The 22,533-nt window shown below is 39.2% G+C and overlaps 1 protein-coding gene across 1 annotated transcript in view; it reads right to left on the bottom strand.

Moving 5' to 3' along the window:
• ACACA (acetyl-CoA carboxylase alpha) overlaps nt 1-22,533 on the bottom strand; it is a 260,073-nt gene that overhangs the window by 49,902 nt on the left and 187,638 nt on the right. Inside the window, exons 44-46 of the mRNA XM_033090744.1 lie at nt 21,140-21,237; nt 17,291-17,411; nt 16,602-16,712 (exon numbers count right to left, since the gene is read on the bottom strand). Coding sequence (XP_032946635.1) covers nt 16,602-16,712; nt 17,291-17,411; nt 21,140-21,237 — 330 coding nt within the window. The remainder of the gene's footprint in view (nt 1-16,601; nt 16,713-17,290; nt 17,412-21,139; nt 21,238-22,533) is intronic.

Genomic DNA, 22,533 nt, shown 5'->3' with positions numbered 1-22,533 from the left:
TTTTCTTAGAATACATGAAAAGCCTTTTATCGTCTTTTAGCCTAAATTTTAAGCTCTATGAAAGGAGGAATCACCTTTGTATACCCACAGCATCAGAACAGAACTTTAGACATAACAGACGTGCAATAAAAGCATGTGAACTGCCATAATTCTTAGTGCTCTATAAAAACTCAGCTCTGATTTATATTTTCAGCAAGTCGAACTACTATAAGCAAAAGAAGTCTTTCCTATTAGTGTTATAATGTGAAGTGGCTTTCTTAAGCAAAATGAGTGGTTTAGTTTTTCTCTCCTTTTAGTTTTCCCCAGTGCAGACACTGGGTTTTTGTTGTTGTTGTTGAAGTATAATTGACATACAATCTATGTTAGTTGCAGGTGTACATAGTGATTCAATATTTATATACATTAGGTAATGACCACCACAATGAATCTAATTGCCCTCAGTCACACATAAGTTAACATAATATTATTGACTATATTCCCCATGCTGCACGTTACATCCCCATAACTTATTTTTATTTTATAACTGAAAGTATGTACATCTTAAACCCCTTCACACTGGCAACCAGCAGTCTGTTCTCTGTATCTATGAGTCTGGTTTTATTTGTTTGCTTTGTTTTTTAGATTCCACATAAAAGTGAAATCACATGGTGTCTGTTTTTCTACATTTGACTTATTTCACTTAGCATAATAGCCTCAAATTCATGTCGTCGCAAACGCCAAGATTTCATTCTTTTTAATGGCTGAGTAATATTCCATTATATAAATGTAACATCTTTATTCACTCATGCATCGATGGACACTTAGGCTGTTTCCACATCTTGGCTATTGTAAATAATGTTGCAATGAATATAGAGGGGCATATATCTTTTCAAATTAGTGTTTTTGTTTTTTGGATAAATACCCAGACGTGGAATTGCTGCACCATAAGATAGTTGTATTTTTACGTTTTTGAGGAACCTCCATATTGTTTTCCATAGTGGTTGCACCAATTTACATTTCCACCAATAGTGCACTTTTCTCCACATCCTCACCAACACTTGTTATTTCTTGTCTTTTTGATAACAGCCATTCTGACAGATGTGAAGTGGTATCTCATTGTAGTTTGCATTTTCATGATAACTGTTGACGTTGAGTATCTTTTCTTGTGCCTGTTGGCCATCTGTATGTCTTTGGGAAAATGTCTGTTTAGATCCTCTGCCCATTTTTTACTCAAATTGTTCTTTTCTTGTCATTGACTTGTATGAGTTCTTTACATATTCTGAATATTAACCTCTTATCAGATATGATTTGCAAGTATCTTTTCCCATTCAGTAGGTTGCTTTTTCATTTTGTTGATTTCCTTCACTATGCAAAAGCTTTTGAGCTTAATGTATTTTTCCTTTTGCTGCCCTTGCCTGTGGAGTCAGATCCAACAAAATACTCCTAAGACCAATGTCAATGAACTTTTCTTCTAGAAGTTTTAAGCTTCGGGTCTTACATTTAAGCCTTTAATCCATTTTGAGTTTTTTCTTGTATATGGTGTAAGAAAGACCACTTTCTTACACCATATACAATTCACCAGTGAAGCTATCTAGTCCTGGACTTTTGTTTATTGCGAGCTGTTGGATTACTGATTCAATCTCTTTGTTTGTAATTGGTCTATTCAGATTTTCTATTTTTTCATGATTCAGTCTTGGAAGATTGTATGTTGCTAGGAATTTATCCATTTCTTCTAGGTTGTCCAATTTGTTGGTGTATAACTGTTTACTTCAATGGTCTCTGATGATTTTTTGTATTTCTGTAGGTATCAGTTATAACTTCTCCCCTTAATTTTCTGCTTTTATTTATTTGAGCCCTCTTTCTTTTCTTCTTGATATCTCTGGCTAAATGTTTATCCTTTTTTTATTTTTTAAAATCTTTTCTAAGAACTAGCTCTTATTTTCATTGATTCCCTGGTCTTCCCATTTTATAGTCTCTATTTCATTTATTTCCACTCTGATCTTTATACTTTCTTCCTCTACTAACTTTTGCCTTCATTTGTTCTTGTTTTTCTAGTTCCTTTAGGTGTAAAGTTAGATTGCTTATTTGAGATTTTCTTGTTTCTTGAGATAGGGCGTGTATCTCCATGAATTTCCCTCTTACAACCGGTTTTTGCTGCATCCCATATATTTCGGAATGTTGTACTTCCATTTTCATTTGTCTCAGGTTTTTTTGTTTTTTTAATTTCCTCTAATTGTTGACTCATCGGTTATTCAGTAGCATGTTGTCTACTCCACGTGTTTGTGATTTTTCCTCTTCTTCTAACTGATACCTAGTTTCATACCATTGTTGTTGTCAAAAGTGCTTGATATGCTTTCAATGTTCTTAAATTTATTGAGACTTATTGTCTAATATGCAAACTATCCTGGACAGTGTTTCATGTGCATGTTAAAAATGTATATTCTGTTGCCTCTGAGTGGAATGTTCTATATATATATCTATTAAGTCTACTAGAACTAATGTGTTATTTAAGGCCGATGATTCCTTACTGATTTTCTGTCTAGATGATCTATACATTGCGAGGTATTAAAATAAAATCCCTTACTATTCTTGTATTGCTGTCATTTTCTCCCTTTATGTCTGTTAATATCTGCTTTATATATTTAGGTGATCCTATGTTGGGTGCATAAATATTTACAAATATTTTATCTTATTGTTGGATTGATACCTTTATCATCATGTAAGGTCCTTCTTTGTCATTTATTAGTCTTTGGTTTAAAGTCTATTTTGTCTAAGTATTGCTATCCCAACTTTCTTTTCATTTCCATTTGCATGAAATATTTTTCCATCCCTTTACATTCAGTCTGTGTGTGTCCCTAGATATGAAGTGAGTCTCTTGTAGGCAAAATATATATGGGTCTTGTTTTTTTATCCATTCAGTCACTATATCTTTTGATTGGAGAAATTAGTCCATTTACATTTAAAGTAATCATTCACAAGTATCCACAAGTTGCCATTTTGTTAATTGTTTTGGTAGTTCTCTGTTCCTTTCTTCTTCTCTTGCTCTTTTCCCTTGTGATCTGATGACTTTCTTTAGTGTATTTTTTTTTTTTAATTTAGATTTTATTGCGGAAGGGGAACAGGACTTTATTGGGGAACAGTGTGTACTTCCAGGACTTTTCTCCAAGTCAAGTTGTTGTCCTTTCAATCTTAGTTGTGGAGGGTGCCATTCAGCTTCAAGTTGTTGTCCTTTCAGTCTTAGTTGTGGAGGGCACAGCTCAGCTCCAGGTCCAGTTGCCATTGCTAGTTGAAGGGACACAGCCTACCATCCCTTGCGGGAGGCGAAATCGGCAACCTTGGGGTTGAGAGGACGTGCTCCAACCAACTGAGGCATCCGGGAGCTCAGTGGCAGCTCGGCTCAAGGGGCCATGTTCAATCTTAGTTGCAGGGCGTGCTGCCCACCATCCCTTGCGGGACTCGAGGAATTGAACTGGCAACCTTGTGGTTGAGAGCCCACTGGCCCATGTGGGAATTGAACCGGCAGCCTTCGGAGTTAGGAGCATGGAGCTCTAACCGCCTGAGCCACCGGGCCGGCCCCTTTAGTGTATTCGTTAGATTACTTTTTTTTGTGTGTGTAACTGTTGTAGGTTTTTGGTTACCAGTTTATATATAAAAAGCTAAATATATAGCAGTCTATTTTTAGTTGATAGCCACTTAAGTTCACATTCTAAAAGCACATTTTTACTCACTCCTTCACATTTATGTTTTTGTCATACATATTTCACATATTTTTATTTTGTTTATCCCTTAATTATTGTAGTTATAGTTAATTTTACTTCTTTTGTCTTTTAATCTTCATACTAGGTTTATAAGTGATTGATCCAGTACCTTTACTATACATTTGCCGTTGCCTTTACCAATGAGATATTTTCTTTCATATATTTTCTTATTTCTAGTTATGGTCTTTTCTTTTCAGCATAAAGAAGTCTCTTTAACATTTCTTGTAAGGCCAGTTTAGTGGTGACGAACTCCTTTAGCTTTTGCTTGTCTAGAAAACTCTTTATCTCCCCCTCAATTGTGAAAAACTTTGCCAGGTAGAAGTTTTTTTCCTTTCAGCACTTTGAATATATTGCGTCACTCCCTTCTGACCTGCAGTTTCTGCTGAAAAATGAGCTTATAGTCTTATGAGGGTTCCCTTGTATGTAACTGGTTGTTTTTGTCTTGCTACTTTTAAGAATCTCTCTTTATTTTTAACTTTTGCCATTTTAATTACAATATATCTTGGTGTGGGTCTCTTTGGGTTTGTGTTGTTTCGAATTCTCTGTGCTTCCTGGACCTGGATGTCTGTTTCCTTCCCCATATTAGGAAAGCTTTCAGCCATTATTTCTTCAAATAAGTTTTCTGCCCCTTTTTCTCTTCTCCTTCTGGTACTCCTATCATGTGAGTCTTGTAACCCTTGATGGTGTCCTAGAGGTCCCTTAAATTATCCTTATTTTTTAAAGATTCTTTTTTCCTTTTTGCTGTTCTGTTTGGATGTTTTCCACTTCCCTGTCTTCTAAATCACTGATTCAATCCTCTGCTTCATCTAATCTTTTGTTGATTCCTTCTAATATATTATTCATTTCAGTTATTATATTCTTCCTTCCGACTTTTTTTTAAAATACATTTTACCTCCTTTTTTGTTTCCTATCTCTCTGATGAAGTTCTCACTGAGATGACCTATTCTTCCCCTAAGTTCATTGAGCATACTTATAACTAGTGTTTTGAACTCTGCATCTGGTAAATTGCTTGCCTCCATTTTGTTTAGTTCTTTTTCTGGAGTTTTGTCCTGTTCTTTCATTTGGGTCAAGTTTCTGTCTCCTCATTTTGGCTGCCTCCCCATGTTTGTTTCTATGTACTAGGTAGATCTGCTATATGTCCTAGTCTTAGCAGAGTGACGTTATGTAGTAGGTGTTCTGTGGAATCAGTGGTATAGTCTCCCTGGTCACCTAAGCCGGGCGCTCCAGGGGTGCCCCTTGTGTGGATTGTGTGTGCTCTCCTGGTGTAGTTGAGCCTTGATTGCTGTTGGCACATCAGTGAATGGAAATGACCCTCAGGCTGACTGGCTGTGAGGTGAGGACTCGCCATGACTACAGTGGACAAGTTGTTGTGCTGGGGCTGATACCATGGAGTGGGAGTCACTTTAACGGGCTCTGGTGCCTGCCAAGTCCACCCGATGGGTGTGAATTTTGTGGTGCTAATTGGGTGGTACTCTGGTGTGGTCTGAAGCCCACCACCAGGTGTGTTGGTTTTGGGGCCTCTTGAGGGGCTCCAGTACAGGCCAAGGTCAGCTACTGCCTGTGTCTGGCCCAGGGCCACCTGATAGGAGCTACCATGTTTCCCCGAAAATACAGTAAATTTACTTATAGTAAAATAAGACCGGGTCTTATATTATTTTTTACTCCAAAAGACACATTAGAGCTGATTGTCTGGCTAGGTCTTATTTTCGGGGAAACACAGTACAAAGTAATCTTCAGTTGGTAGCTGGCCTGTGCTGGGTTTGGAGATGCCTGGGAGTGGTTATACTGTGAACCAAGTGCTGGGCTTGGGGCCACTTAGCAAGAGGTGCAGGGCACATGGAGTCCAGCAGCTGCTTGTTAAGGGTTTGTGGACCTTTGAGCGATTTTAGGAAAGTCTGCAGCACAGGCTGAGGCCAGCTGCTTGTGTGGATAAGCCTGTGAGAGAGGTTCGGGCTGGGCACGTGAATTCAGTGGAGTTTGGTCTCAGAGAATCACCAGGATGGGCTGAGAGTGGTGTTAGCCAGGTTACTGGAGACTCAGATTTGGCACTGGCCTGCACCTTCAGGCTGTATAGGGGGAGGGCTCAACGAACAACAATGACACTTGCCAGCACTTTAGTCCCAGAGAGAGCTGCTCCTCCAGCCCTCGCTCCAAAGCCAGTAATTCATGTCCTCCCTGTAAGTCTCTGGTGCTTTTCAAGCTGTTTTCCCTTCTATGGAGCCTAGGACAAGTGTTTATAAGCCAGTGAGTCTGGGCTTGGGCCCTTTAAGAGGATGCCTGGATCTCCAGTAGCCCTTTGTCTTGCCAGGACTGAGTTCCTGCTGATTTTCACAGCCAACTATTGTTAGGACTCTTTTTCCTAATGTTCCAGGCTGGGAAGCCCTGTGTGGGGCTAAGACCCTTGCTCCTCAGAGGGGACCTCTGCAGCTGAGATATCCCTCTTGATTCTTAGCCACCACATGCGAGTGTAGGACCAGCCTATTTTGTATCCCTGCCCCCAACTCCCATCAGTCTTGAGGTGGCTTCTTCTTTATATCTTTATAGGACTTCTGTTCAGCTGATCTTCAGGTGGTTCTCAAGGGTGGTTGTTCTATTATTTTGTTGCAATTCTGATGTGCTCATGGGAGGAGGCCAGTACAGCATTCACCTACTCTGCCATCTTGACCTGAAGTCTCCCCTTGGTTTTCAAAGCCAGATGTGCTGGGGGCAGGATCCAAGGGTTAGGGTGCCTGGTGTGAGATACAAACTTCTTGCTCCTCAGGGAGAAGCTTCTTCTTCTTCTTCTTCAAATATCTCTTCTGATTGTGGGTCGCCATGCCATGAGTGAGGTTTTTGGCAAGACTGTGTCTCTGCCTCTTCTACCATCTCATCATGGCCCTTTTAGCCTTTGTTATGGAACAGATGTTCATATAGTTATCAGGTTCTTTTCAGAGAACTGTTCCACATAGTGCTGTATATTTATTGTGTCCGTGGGAAGAGATAAGTTTAAGACCTTCCTGTGCCGCCATCTTGAACTGCATCTTAAAACTGGGGTTTTCTTTCAAAATTTCTTATCTGGACTAGAATTAATCTAGTAACTCTATATAATATAAAGTCATATTATACAGTCGACCCTTGAACAACATGGATTTGAACTACACAGGTCCACTTATACACAGATTTTTTTCAATAAATGTACAGTTGGCTCTCCATATCCCCTGGTTTCTCATCTGTAGATTCAACCAACTGGGGATGAACACAGTATTTTCGATCTGTGGTTGAGAATCTGTGGATGCATAGGGCTGACTGTATGCATTGTTCTACCCCATTTTATGTAAGAGATTTGAGTGTCTGTGGACTTTGGTATCCACATGGGATCCTGGAAACAATTCCCCATGGATAGCAAGGGACGAGTGAAGTTTTAGGGGAGAGGAAAGTTATAAGTGGATTTCTGACTGTGCGTGGGATCAGCACTCTTAATCCATTGCTCCAGCGTCAACTGTATTAGGGTTGCTCTACTGAGCTGCACAGACTGATTTATCTATTAAAAAGAGGCATTTTGGAGGAAAAAAAATAATAAATAAATAAATAAATAAATAAATAGAGGCATTTTTTATCAATAGGTCAGAGAGAAAACAAAGATACTCAAAATTTGATTATATGTTCCAATGCTCTGGAGTTCTCATATTTGCATCCTATGCTGTTAGTTAAATTTGGGTAGGTTCTTTTCCTTAATAACACTGATTTTTCCATTTCTCTTATGTGCATCCTATTTTAAAGGGCTTAAATTCCAGACATTAAAGCATTATTAAAATTAGGAACCAGTCAAGAATAAACCAGAAAAACTTGAAGCCAGGGCATAGTAATCTGCAGCTCATACTAAACAGCTCTTAAAGCTTCTCCTTTCATAATTCAACACTCCTGACTGTGTACATTAGCTGATTAGACTGTGTGAAGACAGCCACTGAATGAGAGGGAACAGAGCTAGATTTGGATCCATGCACAGGGGACATTCCCTAGAATGATGAACAGCCAGGAGGCAGGTTTCTAAACAGTCTCGTTTCCCGAGTCTTTATCATATTCACACAGCAGTCTGTGCGTTGCCAGGGCCCAGGTCTGTCTTCCTCCTAGGAAAGACTGGAGTCCTTGCATTTCTAATCTACCAACGTATGCAGTTCTTGCACTTTTAATTTATGAGTGTTTGGGGGAGACCTCTCTGACTTGGGAACATATTGGCTCGGTCTAATGCTTGGAGATTATTAAACTTGGAGCTATGCTCCACTATCAAGTCTACAGATCTTTTATTTAGAAGATATGGTGCTCTAAATGCACAAAGAGCTCCCTGTCACCTTCACATTAAAGCCCCTAGTGCCTGGTAAATGGAATTATATAGCTGTCATCTCCTTTCCCCAAAGTTTTAAGAGTACAATGGGCTCATTTTTTCACACTCCATCCCAGCTTCAGAACTAAGAGACCTACTTTGTATTGATTTAAGGTCTCAGAAATAAATAAACCTGCTTCACTGCTGTGATTCACAACAAATTCATGATACACTATTGCATGATATATTTCAAGCTCTTGCTCTGGCTCTCTTTTTCCTCTGGTGAGTGATGGGGGAGGTGGGAGGTAGTGGGGAGCTGCAAAGCTGACAGCCTGATGGTTATTGGAGATGGCTGCTGACTGCAAATCCAAGAAAAGACACTGTTGGAGGAGTATGGGATTTTTTTTTTTAACTGGGGGGCAGGGGTAAGAAGCTAATTTACTTGAGTTTCAGCTGGGATTGGGGGAAAAGAAGGTTAAGGGGAGAAGTGTGGGGTTGATGGCAGAGCAAAGCTTCAAGTGAACACTAATTTGCAAAGACGGAGCTATGAACATTTGTAGAAAGAGAGAAAGGTGAAGAAAATCCAGCATAAGAAGGTGTAACATATGACTGACTAGAAAATGAAGAAGCTGAACAATTCTGCCTAAGGGACCATGTTCACAGTCCTAAGAGGGCACTTAGCTTGAGTTCAGAGACGGTGTTTTATTAGAGGCAGAAAGTGCAGAGATCCTACATGCCACAGAACCTGTGAAGTAGAGGCACTTCTTCATTCCCATACTCGGGAAGCAACACAATCCTGAGGTTGAAATGGACGCTCTGGAGATAGGGCAGAGATATTATGGAGGTCCACACATACAAAGTGAGCCAGAGACTGCTCAGTGAGGTGAGAGGGTACCATATTCTAGCATCTTAGATTTGGTGTGTGTGCCCGTAGAGCTCAGAGTAGCTCACTCTACATCGCCTCTACTGATTCATGAAAGAAGTACCACCAAACCTTGGACCCCAATGAGTTTTAGTTAGTATCCAAATATACAGCACCCCAAAAGACCTGTCCTCCAATTGTGTATCAGGATCCTGACTTTCAACTGGGCAGGTGATGGGAAAGCAGGAAATAATCAGGCTCTAAGAGCCTTTCACGACACCATGCAGCAGACCTCTAAGGTTCCACAGAGTATTTCGAAGTGGTGCTAAGTTTTAGCTGTTTCTCTTGTAATCACTACTTAATTCATATTTTTAGCTGGCAAGAATGTTATGCACGAATCCAGTTTCTTTTCTATCTTTGAATAGCATTTTCATCTTCACTACAATTGTTCCTGAGACAAGGCCAGACTCTGAAAGCAAACGTACATGAAGAAAATTTTGTTTCCATTCGATTCTACATAGGTTAGACCATAAAACTGGGAATTACTTTGTTAATTTTGAACACTACTTCTTAAGAGAAATTAGTTTGTGTGTATACAGAAACAGACTTTAGCCAAATATAAGGGAGAACTTTATAGAGATGAAAGGGATTGGGTCAAAAATTATTGAGCTCCCCTTCAGCTGAGTTTAAAGCATAACTGAGTGAACAGTTGGCAATGGGGTCTCAGAGGAAATTCAAACAATGGTTGGGGGGTTGGACTTTTAGAGGATCCTTCCATTCCCAACAATTATAATTCTGTGATCACTTGTCGTCATCATGAACACCACCACCACCACCATTTACTTTCCTATAATATGGATAAGAAACAAGATAAAAATTTTTAAATAATTATGTTTTACAACTCCTACTCCAAATCTCACTAATATGTAATAATTTTACATATCACTGACATGTAATTTCACTAACATATTAATACACTAATATGTAGTAAACTTTTTATGTGCCCCCCCCCCCGCCAATCTATCCTCTCCCTGCCGCAGCCTAACAAAACAACATCCATTTTCATAGCATAACAGAATACAAGAAATTAAAGAATATATAAGGTTAGGAAATCCTGTGGTCTTCACCTTAGGGTGGGAAACGGATTTTACAGAGGAAATTGAGGCCCAAATAGATTAAAGCCAAAAGTTGCTTTACCTAGTGAATGGCAGGGAGGGAAATAATCAAGTTTTTTGTTTGCTTTTTTTTAATCTAAAGGTTTTATAGTTTCAGAAAGTTTGAGCACATTTAGAATAGGTTGGCGAACATGGTAATTCCTGAGTCTATACTCATGCCCCAGAGAGGGCCTCGAGCTTTTACTTCACCTAGAAGTTCTGGACTGACACTGTAGGTTCTCCCAAGTCATTAGTCTCTAAGCCACCAGACCCGCATGAGACTCTCTGAGTGAGTCAGAAGCGACTTCGGTAATGGAGTTACAATTAATGGACTTCTGTAATGGAGTGACTTCTGTAATGGAGTGGCAATTCCATCCTTGAATTTCTCCAAACCAGAAAGGTCAGGATTGGGCAGATTAGTACGAGCCACTAATGGAGTCACACATATCTGGTAAAGTTTTCTACCAAACTTGAAGAACAGTAAATAAACAAACAAACAAAACAACCGCCAAACAGGGCCAGGTTTGCCCATATTTTGTGTGTGGGGATGGGAGAAGGGCTTGAAAACTAAGGCGATGTGCCCACTGCAAGCCTTTCTGAGAACGCATTTGTAATGCTATGATGAGGCTTATTCCAAAAGGAAGCGCAAATGTGTTCTTTAGAAAGGAGAGCGATCCCATCTGGAGCTTCGGGAGTACAGGGACTGTCTATTGTGAAAATAGGTAGTTAGGGACTTTTAAAAATGCAAATTGCTGGACTGATCCTTAGAGTGATTATGGGCTATTGTACCAACAAGTCCTTGGGGACTCTTGTAGACAGATGATTGACACATATACTACCCTATCAGGACTAAACATGGTGCCTCTCACGTTAATGGCTTTCCAAAGTGTGGTGATTGTCTTTAGATAATATCTACTGGGAAAGTCAATACATGAATGTACTGCCACAGTGAGGACTGACATCTAACATCTTAGAGGAATTTTTCCCTTCATAGGATCAGAAAGTATAGAGAATGTTGTGTTTGGATTTCCTTTCCAGGGCCTGTATGATGAGTTGCAACGAGAAAGGACCCTACATGCATCTTTGAGAAAGGACCATAAATGCATCTTAGGGGAAACTACATGCTAGTGATTTACCTATATGAACTCATTTAATGCTCACAAGAAGCTGATAGATTGGTCTATTATTATCCCTATTTTACACAGTTAATACAGCAGTGACCTGGAGAGGTTAAGTAAATTGCCCAAGGTCACACAACTAGTAGGTGGTAGAACCAAAAATTAAATCCGGCAGTTTGGCTCTAAAATCCATGCTCTTAACTATGCCACTCTGTTAAGTTATGTGAAAGTTACAATGCTGCCTCATAGTGAGAGCTAAATAATCTCCCCTGTCCTTCTTGAGCCTCCATGATGCTCTCACGTTGTGTGTCACAACAGAGTCATAGAAGAGTATGCAGAACGTAAAGGGGAGGACCCTGGTGCTAGAAACTCATGGGAGGAACTCCGCTACTGCACCCAACAGAGTCAGCAACAACTTCACGTTTCATATTGTACAGATACGTCAAAATATATATTTGGAAACAGATCGAGAGAGGGACTTACGCCAAGTCCTAAAAGCAAGTTAAAAGCAGAATTAGCCCCCTAACGTCTAATATATAGTGCTAGCCACACCCATCATATAATTTCTTTTTTCCTGGCAGATGCAGTAGAAATAGGAGCCTGATCTTGCTAAAGGGGATGAGATTACGGGATTCCCCCCACCACCACCACCAAAGCAGAAGCTTTAAAATGCTTATCACAAGAAAGTCACCAATCCTACCTCCTGAATCAATCTATAATCCATCTATCACAGCCATTGGCACACTCCTTACTTCCATAGACAGTTACTGTCCAGGAAACAAGCCATAAACTGCAAATTCTGGTTTCTCAGTGTACAGAGAGGGCTCTCACCAAGTCTGGGGCAACGGACTGAGCAGGCTCTAGTCTACATCAGTATCTACCACCTCACATTATGTTAAACATAATTACATAGAAAGAGAGGGGAGAAATTCTGGGGGAGGGGAAGTAAATTGAAAAATTCCTGCTAATGTCCAGTGGCACCTTGACTTAGAAGTTTATGACTCTACAAATTGTCTCAGCCCCTTAAAGGTCTATCTTACCAGCTCCCCAGCCACATGGGTTATTGCCTTTGCCAGACCTCCCTGCAAGCAGGGTAGTTAGTCACACCAGTCAAGTCTACCCTTACCACTCAGAGGCATTTTGAGGAATCTGCCACCCACAGCCTACAGTTTGTAGAGCTAGGAACCTACGATCTACTACTTTGAGTGACATGACATAGAAGGCCGTAGACGCTTCTCTATGTCATCACTCGTGACATTTGGACAAAAGGGAACATGGCCAGATTACCTTCTCTTCTTGGGCCTTGCGGACACTGAGCACAGGGGACTGAGCCCACCTTAAATGAAACTTGGGGACATGGAAGCTCATGTTCTGATGCTGATTTAGCCTCTGTCAATGGAACCAGGTCACTTCACCTCTTACTGTTCTAGCCTTCCAGCTGTAAAGTGGCCCTGACATCACTAGCCCACCCAGAAGGTAACAAAGGAGCCAGACAGATGTTCTTGATTTTAAGTTTCCAATAGAACCTTCCAGACTGCCTCCGATCACCAGCCCCATTGCCTTTAGTGCAACTGTCAAATCTGCTTCTGCAATACTCAAAAAAACTCAGGTACGGTATCTCTTCAACTTGGTAATGTTTTGCGTATTTTTCAAATAACTGGCAGGCAATAAAGAGCAAGACAGACAAGGAAAGTAAATACACAAATACTGAGATCACAAGGGGGAAAGGGATAACAATACAAATCTGGGAAGCACTTTCTGGTTTGGGAACAAAAGACCCAGTGGCAAAGGATGGAGTCCATGAATAAAATGTGTAAATGTATAGTAAAACCATTGAAAGTAAAAAAACAGGAAACCGCTGAATATTTTAATTTTACATGCAGTTTACTACTTTTGGCGACAAAAAGAAATCTGTTAAAAAGGAAGAGTCTTTGGCAGCAAAAGGTAGGAAGGTCTAAACTAATTAAAAACAGGTTGGCTAACGACAGGCAACATCATGTGTGCACTGAGATGGAGTGTAGCCATACAAGCTTGACGCATACATGCAATGTATTAAGTTGGGAGTGTGTGTTTCTCCAGCTTCATATCTATTAAAGGAACAAACAATTTACATGCTGCTGCATTATGGGAGTATGGTATCATACATAAGGAGTGTCAACCCTTTCTCTTCACATCAAACCTTGTTAAGTCAAATCAGAGATAGGGTTTGGGGGGTGGGGGTGGGGGTGGGGAAGGGAGGAGAAAAGCAGGGAGAAAGAAAGTTTTAAAAAAAAATCTCTGCCTCAGCAAAAGTTTTCATTAAAATTTTAGACAAATGATCCCTGTGTCCTTCTCCCTTGCTGCCTGGGGCTCCATGCTATTTCTATGCAAATAACAACCTCGTGGTTTATATCTTATTATTTCCACCGGAGCTGCAGCGACATGACCTGAGACGTGTAAGAGGTGGGGGGGTGGGGGTGGTGGTGGTGAGGGTGGGGAGAGAAAGAGAGAGAAAGAGAGAGGGGAAAAGGGAGAGAGAGAGAGATGGAGTGGGTGTTCACTCAAGTGTGAAAAAATATTGTCAGGAGTGAGCGTCAAGAACAAAAAAAAATTGCAGGGATAACGTGTTTATTTCAGTCCCCTCACCTCCACCCCCACCCCCTTTCTAGCAAACCAGCACCTTTTAAAATTCATTGGGCATCAGGCGATCATGCACAATCCATCTGCTTTCACTTTATCATTTGCATTTCATGCCTCCTGGCTTTTGATGTGCTGATACTTTGATGCAGTCAGGAGACGCGCATTATCATTATTTCAATTTTCAAAGGGGTCAACGGGATCGGCACTTGCACACACAGATTTTTTTTTCCCTACAACCTCTGCGCACCCCCTCCCTTCTTATTCTTCACCCCAATGTTTAGCATAAAGGATGAAGACTCAAAAAGGTGGGGGTCAAATGTTTTCAGTCTAAAAGCTTGCCTATACTGCCTACATTGCCACTTCACACAGGTATACATACGACTAGCAAAATGATCAAGGCTTAGGGAGGCTCGGCCGTGTTTTAGACACACACACAAAGACTTTCTCACACATGGATACTCAGGGAAGCACACAGACAGAGAAAGAGATGGATCTAGAAGCAAGATACAGACACAAAGAGACAGAGAGACCGGCACTCACACAGGAAGAGACACGCACTCTAGTCACCTGCACACCCCCAGAGTAGGCAGGACAGAGAGATTCCTACAGAAAGAGAGACAAACAGGGATGTAGAAAGACATCAGTACACACAAAAACAGAACCTGCACAAGGAGTCAGGGGAAGCAATCTGAGCGTGTAGCTTCCATACAGTTTCCTTTTTCACACCTGATAGGCAAAAGGCCAGATTGGACATTCTTAATGAATTTGCATGAAATCGGTGCCTTCCAGCAACACGAGGCTATACTTAGGAGGCAATGACATAAGATAGTGAGGCAGGAGGAGCAGGATTGGGTGATCTCTATGACTGATCACTCCCTTCAGCTACAAATGACCACGTCCTTCTGGACAGGAGTGTTGTTTGGTAAGTTACACCTGCAGCTTTACTTGTCATGTCCCCAGCAACGAGACTTCTCCTTGAATGAGCAGCCCTGTAGGCTAGGAAGATGGTGAAGATAACGAATTTGATCGGAACAATTCAACTGGATATTAAGGAAAAGGATCCCTAAAACTTTCTTAATGGCACAAATGAAATTCAACTAGCATGTTTTTAGGCAAAACCCAAAAAACCAGCAACACTATCCCAACAACAAAACCTTTGCTTTTTGTAATATTCTTTGTGGATAGCATAGCATTAGGGAAAAAATAAGAAACTCAGTGTAACAAGATACATTTCAGAAATCAGCTCTTTGTTCAGGTATGGGATTATTATGGAAATATAGGTGTCTTCTTTAAATTCTATTCTCACAGATAATGATACCTACAATTCTCTTCGACATTCATCAATATCTTATCCTAAGAAGCTATCCAAAAGAGCAACTTAAAAAAATTTACAACACTTAGCAGTTTCTCCTTCTACAATAATCTCCTTCAGTAATGGCAGTTCACAATCTTTATTTCTAGGCTACTCTCAAAAAAGAGAGCATGACATTAAGTTCCCCATTGTAAGCACGGCTCTGCCTTTCCTTGGAGAGGAAGGCAAGCCCAGAGGATGATACATTAAAGCAGACAACAAGCTGATCACATCAAATGATTTTCCTCATTTCTGACATCTCCCAAAGCTAATTGGACCAACAGAAGTATCAACTTTTTCTAAATGGGAATGCTAGGATAGGACGCTTAATTTCGACCCTTCCACTTGCAGGTCAAGGCTTGATAAAAAGTTTATGCAAGATGCAAGTCTAGTAAACACACTATCCAATATAATTTAGCATGTGTATAACTCCACAAGCTCAATCACCAAGCCACGTAGGAGAGAGGAAAAGGGAACTGAAATTGTAATGAGGGCCGGCACTTTGTGCCAAATACTAGGTACTTTTACTTATGTTTTCTCATTTAATCTTTAAAGTATCATTTAAAGGTGTACATTATCCCCCTTTGACAAATAAAGAAAGCTGAGGAACTGAGAGGTTATATGAGTTGCACAGGTTAGCCAGTTGGCCCCAGCCTATTACATATTCTTGGCTCTGGAGAGAAAATAATTTTCTTATGCCTGCAAAGAAGTCAGAATTATATTGTCCTGTGTATATTCAGGCATTCTTGGACAGTTTTTACTCTTATAAGAAGTGACCTCACTATTCCTTTTTTCTCTCCTTTGGAACAGCCCAATGAGCTTGGATTGAAAAGGCATAAGCATTTCTTTTAAAGGGACAATAAGCCTCCACGTCCTACTCATTCCCAGCAATCCATCCTTACCTCCATCCACCCATCTTCCCATTCAATATTTACCAAGTACTTCTTCTGTTTACAAGGGACCACGTTAAGCACCCTTTTTTAGAGGTGATTTCACAAATTTCTCACGACATTAAAACTTGACATTCTCACGTTCAGAGGATGTTTCAGTGATAGCTCTATGTCTGGGAATAGATCTTCTCACATCCCTTACTCATAGATGAAAAAAAAAGGAAGGAGGGCAAAATAGAAGCATTTAATTAATTCTCTGTCTTTCTAGAAAGACACTAGACTATAAAGTCTTTGGAACAGGAGTTTTCTATGGTTTGTTTATTAACATATCCACAGGGCTTGCATCAGTGTCCAACACATAGTAGACATTCAAAATATCTGTTGAATGAAGGGAATGAATGAATGGGTAAGCCAGGCAATGGGCAGGGAGGATGGAAGAAAAAGTGAAGAGAGAGACTGAGGAAGGCATGGATTTAATGAATGGCTTCCTTCCAATCAGGATCTTGAATTAAGAATTTGCAATAACCTTCAAACATCTTCACATACATCTCCCAAACCCTAGAAACTTACTTTGTTGAGGGCCCCGGCTCCTGTCAGAATTATGTGAGAATTTTCAACCTGGATGGTTCTCTGTCCCAGCCGGACAAGGTAAGCCCCAATTCCAATGGCGCGACATGTAACCTTAAAAAAAAAAAAATTCTATGTGTCACATATTTATGTCCCCTCCTAAGCTGTAAGAACAGGCACGGATATGTAAACCACACATTAACAGAAAAAAAAATATTGCTTTTATGAAGCCTGCTTGATCAATAACAATATGTAAAAAACAAAACAATTTCCTGGTCAAAGAAAAGAAGTATGAAATTCATTCAATGATTCAACTATTAGACACTTAAAGGTTCAGAGAGACCCTTTACTTCTCTTATCCTGTTAGCCATTCCACAGATGCTTGATATCTATACTAGAGTATGAACAAGGAAAGTAGTAAGAGAAGAAACTCAAGCTGTTAAAACTCTGGTAGGATATTTAGAGAAATAAGTTAAACTATAGGCTAAAAGGAAGCGCTACATTTATCTGGGAGATTCAATTATTTACACCATCCTATCTTTCCATGATCATGCACAATTAAAATTAAATTGCAGATACGCAGTTTTTAAGAAATGCTCTCATTTGGACTGAACAGTAGGGATGGAGGCAAAAAGAAATTCTTCCTACACAGTCAGCTCTTTATAAAAATTTCATATTCAGGCAAGATTTACCAGGCTAATGGTGATGATTTCATCATAGGCCAACGAGGATTCTCCAGCAATCATTCCAGAACATCGAAGGTTCTCTGCTCCAAGTCCCTCTTCCTTCCCAATAATATCAGTTATCTTGTACCTATTGGATACAGCCATGCCAAATTATAAAGGTGAAACACGGTATGAACAATCCCTTAAAAGAATACTCACATTAAAAGGCCGCTGAAAGCATACTGGAAGCTTCTATGGAACACTAGGGCTCTATACTCTTCTAAGAGCAACAAGGAGAGGGCTTGATACATAGATGGCACTCGGATATTAGATGTACTCGCTTACTTTCTAGAACAAGTGTCTTAAAGGCAGGGTCAATGTGTATCTCTTTATAATAAGCAATACCCATTAAATCGGCAATTTTAAATAAATATTACAGAGGAATGAAAATTCCAGAGGTGTACTGAGAATGCTCAGCCCAATTTCTAAAGTCACAAATCTACTCTCTTTCTAAGATGGGGATGAAGGGGAAGGTCAAAACAGTGCACTCCCCTCCCTGCTTATTCGTATATATCAGGTGCATATGCAAGAGCTCCTGGCTCTAGGCCTCTGGAGTGGCAGGTGGAATGTGTGTAGAAGTGAAATGCTGGCCAAGTTGTCTAGAAAGCATCCTGTGGATCCAGTGGGAGCCACTCATCTGTCTTCTTGGCAGGGGATCAGGAGTGATAGCTGATAATGGGAAATGGGAGATGGGGAATGCAACTAATAAAAGAAAGGAAAAATACAAAGTTGGAAGTAGAGATGGGCATATATTAGTTATTGCTCCATGTGTACCCAGAAGGCTTGGCACTGGGCACAGTTTTATAAATTGGAATAATAAATAAGTATCCCATAGTGGCCCTTACACTATTTTTTGCGCCCCCATATTTCTCTGCTCCCTTCTTTTCTTTGAGTGCTCCATCAATTCCTTTTCTTTGCCCTCACTGTTGGTCTGTGGCTTTGCATTTCTGCTTCCCAGTTTCCTTTGCTTTTCTGTTTTTAGCCTCTCCCAATAATTCCCCAATTCTTCCTTTTGCTCTGTATCTAGACTCTGGATTCTAGAATTATGTTACAGGTAAAGCTAATCTCCCTTAAGGGGTTAATGAGCCACATTAATTTGGCAGGGGTTGGTGGGCGGCCGGTTGGCTCAGTGGGTTAGAGCGCAGTGCTCATGACACCAAGGTTTCCGGTTCGATTCTCACATGGGCGAGTCACCTGCACCCTCTACAACTAGATTGAATAAAACAACGACTTGACTTAGAGGTGATAGGTCCTAGAAAAACACACTGTTCCCTAGAAAAACACAATATTCCCCAATAAAAATTAAAAAAAAATTTGGTGGGGGTCTGGGGACGAGATTAATGGGTGTGTTTTTTTAAATAAGGCTCACATCTTATATAGTCACAAATACTCATGGGCCCAGTCAGCCTTCCCTGCAAAACACATCTTTTCTCTCCTAAGGACTGCATATTGCTTCGCAGGTGTTCTTCGTCTGTTAAGCAGCATCTTCTCCCACTGTATTACATGAAAAAGTAAAAATTTCCCATTTTCTGCTCGATGATTTGAGTCGTCTATCAGTAAGGCTATCATTCTTTGTAGTACCAAATTTTACTGCTATTTATAATGCAAACCTTTGTATAGCGTCATATGATTAACCAAACACATTCATGTATCATTTTTAATCCTCATAACATTTCAGTGTGATAGATACTATCATCTCCATTATTACAGATAACAACAATAGTCAGGATTTTTGACTGCTGACTGTGTGCCCCGTGCTGTGCTAACAGCTTTATATATATTAGTTTACTTGATCTTCACCTCACAGATGAGGAAACTAAAGCTCAGAAAAGGAAAACGATTTGCTTTAACAAAAGCAACATGCAAAATCAGTAGCTTTCTGAGATGCCAGTAAGAGAGTTAAGAAAAAAACATAATGGGGGTGGGAATCCCACTCAGAGTAGCAAGAAAAAAAATGCAAAAATATTTAGGAACAAACATTAAAAATAGGTAAAAGTCCACCATACCCACACTGTGGACCAAGGCATCCTGGGTGCCACAGTGAACTGGCAGGGGCACTGAAGAATGTTTACATTTCTGAAAGAAACACTATGATATGTGACACCTGTCCAATCCCATGTGAACTACTTGCTTTAGGTAGTTCACGGCTTAATATTAGATAGTGCTACATTCCTTCTGACAGCGCCCTACCTTCATAAAGCTGAGTTTTCCCAGTTTCTGTCAAAACAAAACAAAACAACAAGTTCTGCACAAAAATCAGCGCAGAACAAGAAGTGAGGGTGGCCATGTCCAAGCTGATGGCAAGATTTGAGATATTATGCAGATGAAAATATTCCATTAGTAAGTAACTAATTATTTAAGAATGAAATAAGAAAAAAATTTCAATTATGTGCATTATATTTTCAAGTGATTATTAAGTTGTTAGGGCATAAATACTTATGAAGTTGTCTGGGTCTGACTATTTAATAAACAGAAATATGAGATATCTTTTTGCCTAAAGGTACTAGGAAAAAACTACTGCGATAGTAAGGGTGCTGTGAACCAAAAAAGAATGGTAACTTCTGGCATAAACCTATATGAAGAAAACCACAAAACTTTAAAAAATACACTTGAATAAATGGAAAATCATATCATATTTCTTGCTGGGAAGAGTTAATATTATGAAGATGTCAGCTCTTCCTAAATTAATTTATAAACCTAATTCAATTTGAATCAAAATCATTATGGAAAGTTTTTGGGAATTAAAAAAATGAGCCTATATATAAAAAGACAAAATAGCTAATAAAACTTGGGGGAAAATTAGGAATGTGAGAAATCTGTCCCATAAGAATAGTTAAGATAGTGTAGCATTAGCCTAAGAATAGACAGAGCAAAAAACAGAATACAAAGCCTAGTAATTGAGTTAAGATGATTATAAAAGTGAGGAAAGTATGAATTATTCAATAAATGATATTGGAGCAACTGATTAACATTCTGGAAAATACACACAGATTATAAAAATGTTCAACTTCACTGGTAATCAAAAATACCAGTTAAAATAACAACTGTTGTTTTTATCCTATTTTATTAATTGACAATAATCGATGTTGGCAAGGGTGAAGAAAAATTAAAGAGGGGAAACAACTAGTATTATAAACTGCTGGTGGGAATAAAGATCTTGGGAGGGCAATCTAAAATTATCAAAAAAATCTTAAAAGTGGACATATTTTTTCACCAGTAATTTCACTTTTAGAAAGTAACCTAAAGGGAATAATTAGAGATATTCTTAAAACTTTATATAAAAGAATGTTTAGTCCAGGGATATGAGAGTACAATTTTGGAATAATGAATATTCAAGTATGATATATTCATTATAATGAAATACTATGAAGTCATAAAATACCATATTCTCAAATAATATTTTAAAAACGTACAAAATTTTCCCCAAAATAGTTTTGAGTGAAAAGAACAAATTACAAAAGTTTTGCTGTTACAATCCAATTATTAGGGAAAAAAGTATGTATATGTATAGAAAAGGCACTAAGAATATACATTAATAATTGCATCTCGTGGTAAAATTGTAGCTGATCTTTATTTTTTGCTCATAATTGTTTACATGTGCCAACTTTTCTAAAATGAATAAATATTATAAATGTAATTCAGGTCTTTCAGCTAATAAGTGGTAGAGCTAAGATATAAACCTAAGATCTCCCGATTTTATAACAAGCTATCTTCATTGCTCTTCAAGGTCATGATCAGCAGGACAGTGAGGAAAAAATAATCATGTTCTTCTTTCTTTAATCTACAGCCAAATTATCCTGATACGTATATACCTACCTGGATTCTCCTTCATCCTCCACATGTTCACAATGAACAGAGTTAAGAGCACTGACTCTCTTATAATCTTGAGGGGTCAGATATAAATATTTGTATCCCTGTGAAACACAAAGAGTTTTTAACTCATTATTTGCCATCGTCACATAACCAGAAGACACAGCAAAGCATGCATAACGCAGCTTGTTCCAAAGCTGGCTTTAAATTGCCACATCACTTCTTAGAGTTACTGTCTAAAAGAATACTAGCACAGACAGTTGGACAGTTCTCCTGTGAAAGATGGAAGTGCCTATTTCTCCAGTCATTGACTGTCCTGGAAACAAGATGTCTTGTAGCTGCAACACCAAGTATATCCCATTCATCGCATTTTCATCAAGGTTAAAGGGTCAATTTTCTGATCTTTAGTGACACCTCTATTAAAGATAGCAACACAAAATTAAAGAATTGCTTGAATTACTATTTTTCACTTTTGGAAATCTATAGTATCACCAAAATATAAATGGGTATGGAATAATTGAGAGGATCACAAAACTAGGATAGTGTATTAAAATCAGAAGTCTATGCCGTGCTAATAATCACTGAACACTAAAGTCTTGCCTTTTAATTTTTAAAATAAACAACTCCTAATTCCTATTTACATTTAAAAAATTATACTAGCATTTCATAATTGATTTATTTGTATGCATACAAATACACACTCACATATAGAGTTACATAAGTGTGCTTAACTTAAGTGAATTAGTCACTCAGCCAAAAAAAAAAAAAAGGCAAACAGAGGAAAATATTTTAAATACTATGAGAAATGATCACCACCATTTAACTCAATGAATCAGAAGCTACATTTAGGCAGACACAATGAGCACAACAGGGAAGAGACATGAATCTGCCATTGATTTTGCGTGACTTATAACGAGAACTCCTTGTAGCACTGAGTGTTATTAGTACGCCAGTCAGCACATATTTATTGAGTGCCTATTATGTGCAAGGTACTGTTCTAGGTGCTGGAAAAACAGGAATGAGCAAAATAAGACAAAAATTCCTGGCCTTATGGAACTTATCTTCTAGTGAGAAAACATATACAAAACACATAAATCAAGCATAGAACGTTAATGGGAATGATGTTGAAGAAAAAAAATATTTAAAACAGAGAAGGAAGACAGGAGAATAGTCAGGGAAGGCTTCACTGAAGGGTCATAGGAGCAAAGACCTGAAGAACTGAGGAAATGAGATATGAGGATATCTGGGAGGAAACCATTCTAGGTCGAAGGAACAAGTGCAAAAGTGCTAAGGCATGAGTATAGTACCTAGCAGGTTCAAGGGAGAGCCCGAGTGGGGAATGAGGCGAGCTGCAGCAAGAAATGAGGGCAGAGTGGTACTGGAAGGCCAGTCTATGTAGG

Source organism: Rhinolophus ferrumequinum, chromosome 21 (genome assembly GCF_004115265.2).
Source record: "Rhinolophus ferrumequinum isolate MPI-CBG mRhiFer1 chromosome 21, mRhiFer1_v1.p, whole genome shotgun sequence".
NCBI classification, from domain to species: domain Eukaryota; kingdom Metazoa; phylum Chordata; class Mammalia; order Chiroptera; family Rhinolophidae; genus Rhinolophus; species Rhinolophus ferrumequinum.
The sequence above is the reverse complement of the archived record's forward strand: the minus strand, read 5'-3'. Positions and strand labels throughout refer to the sequence as shown.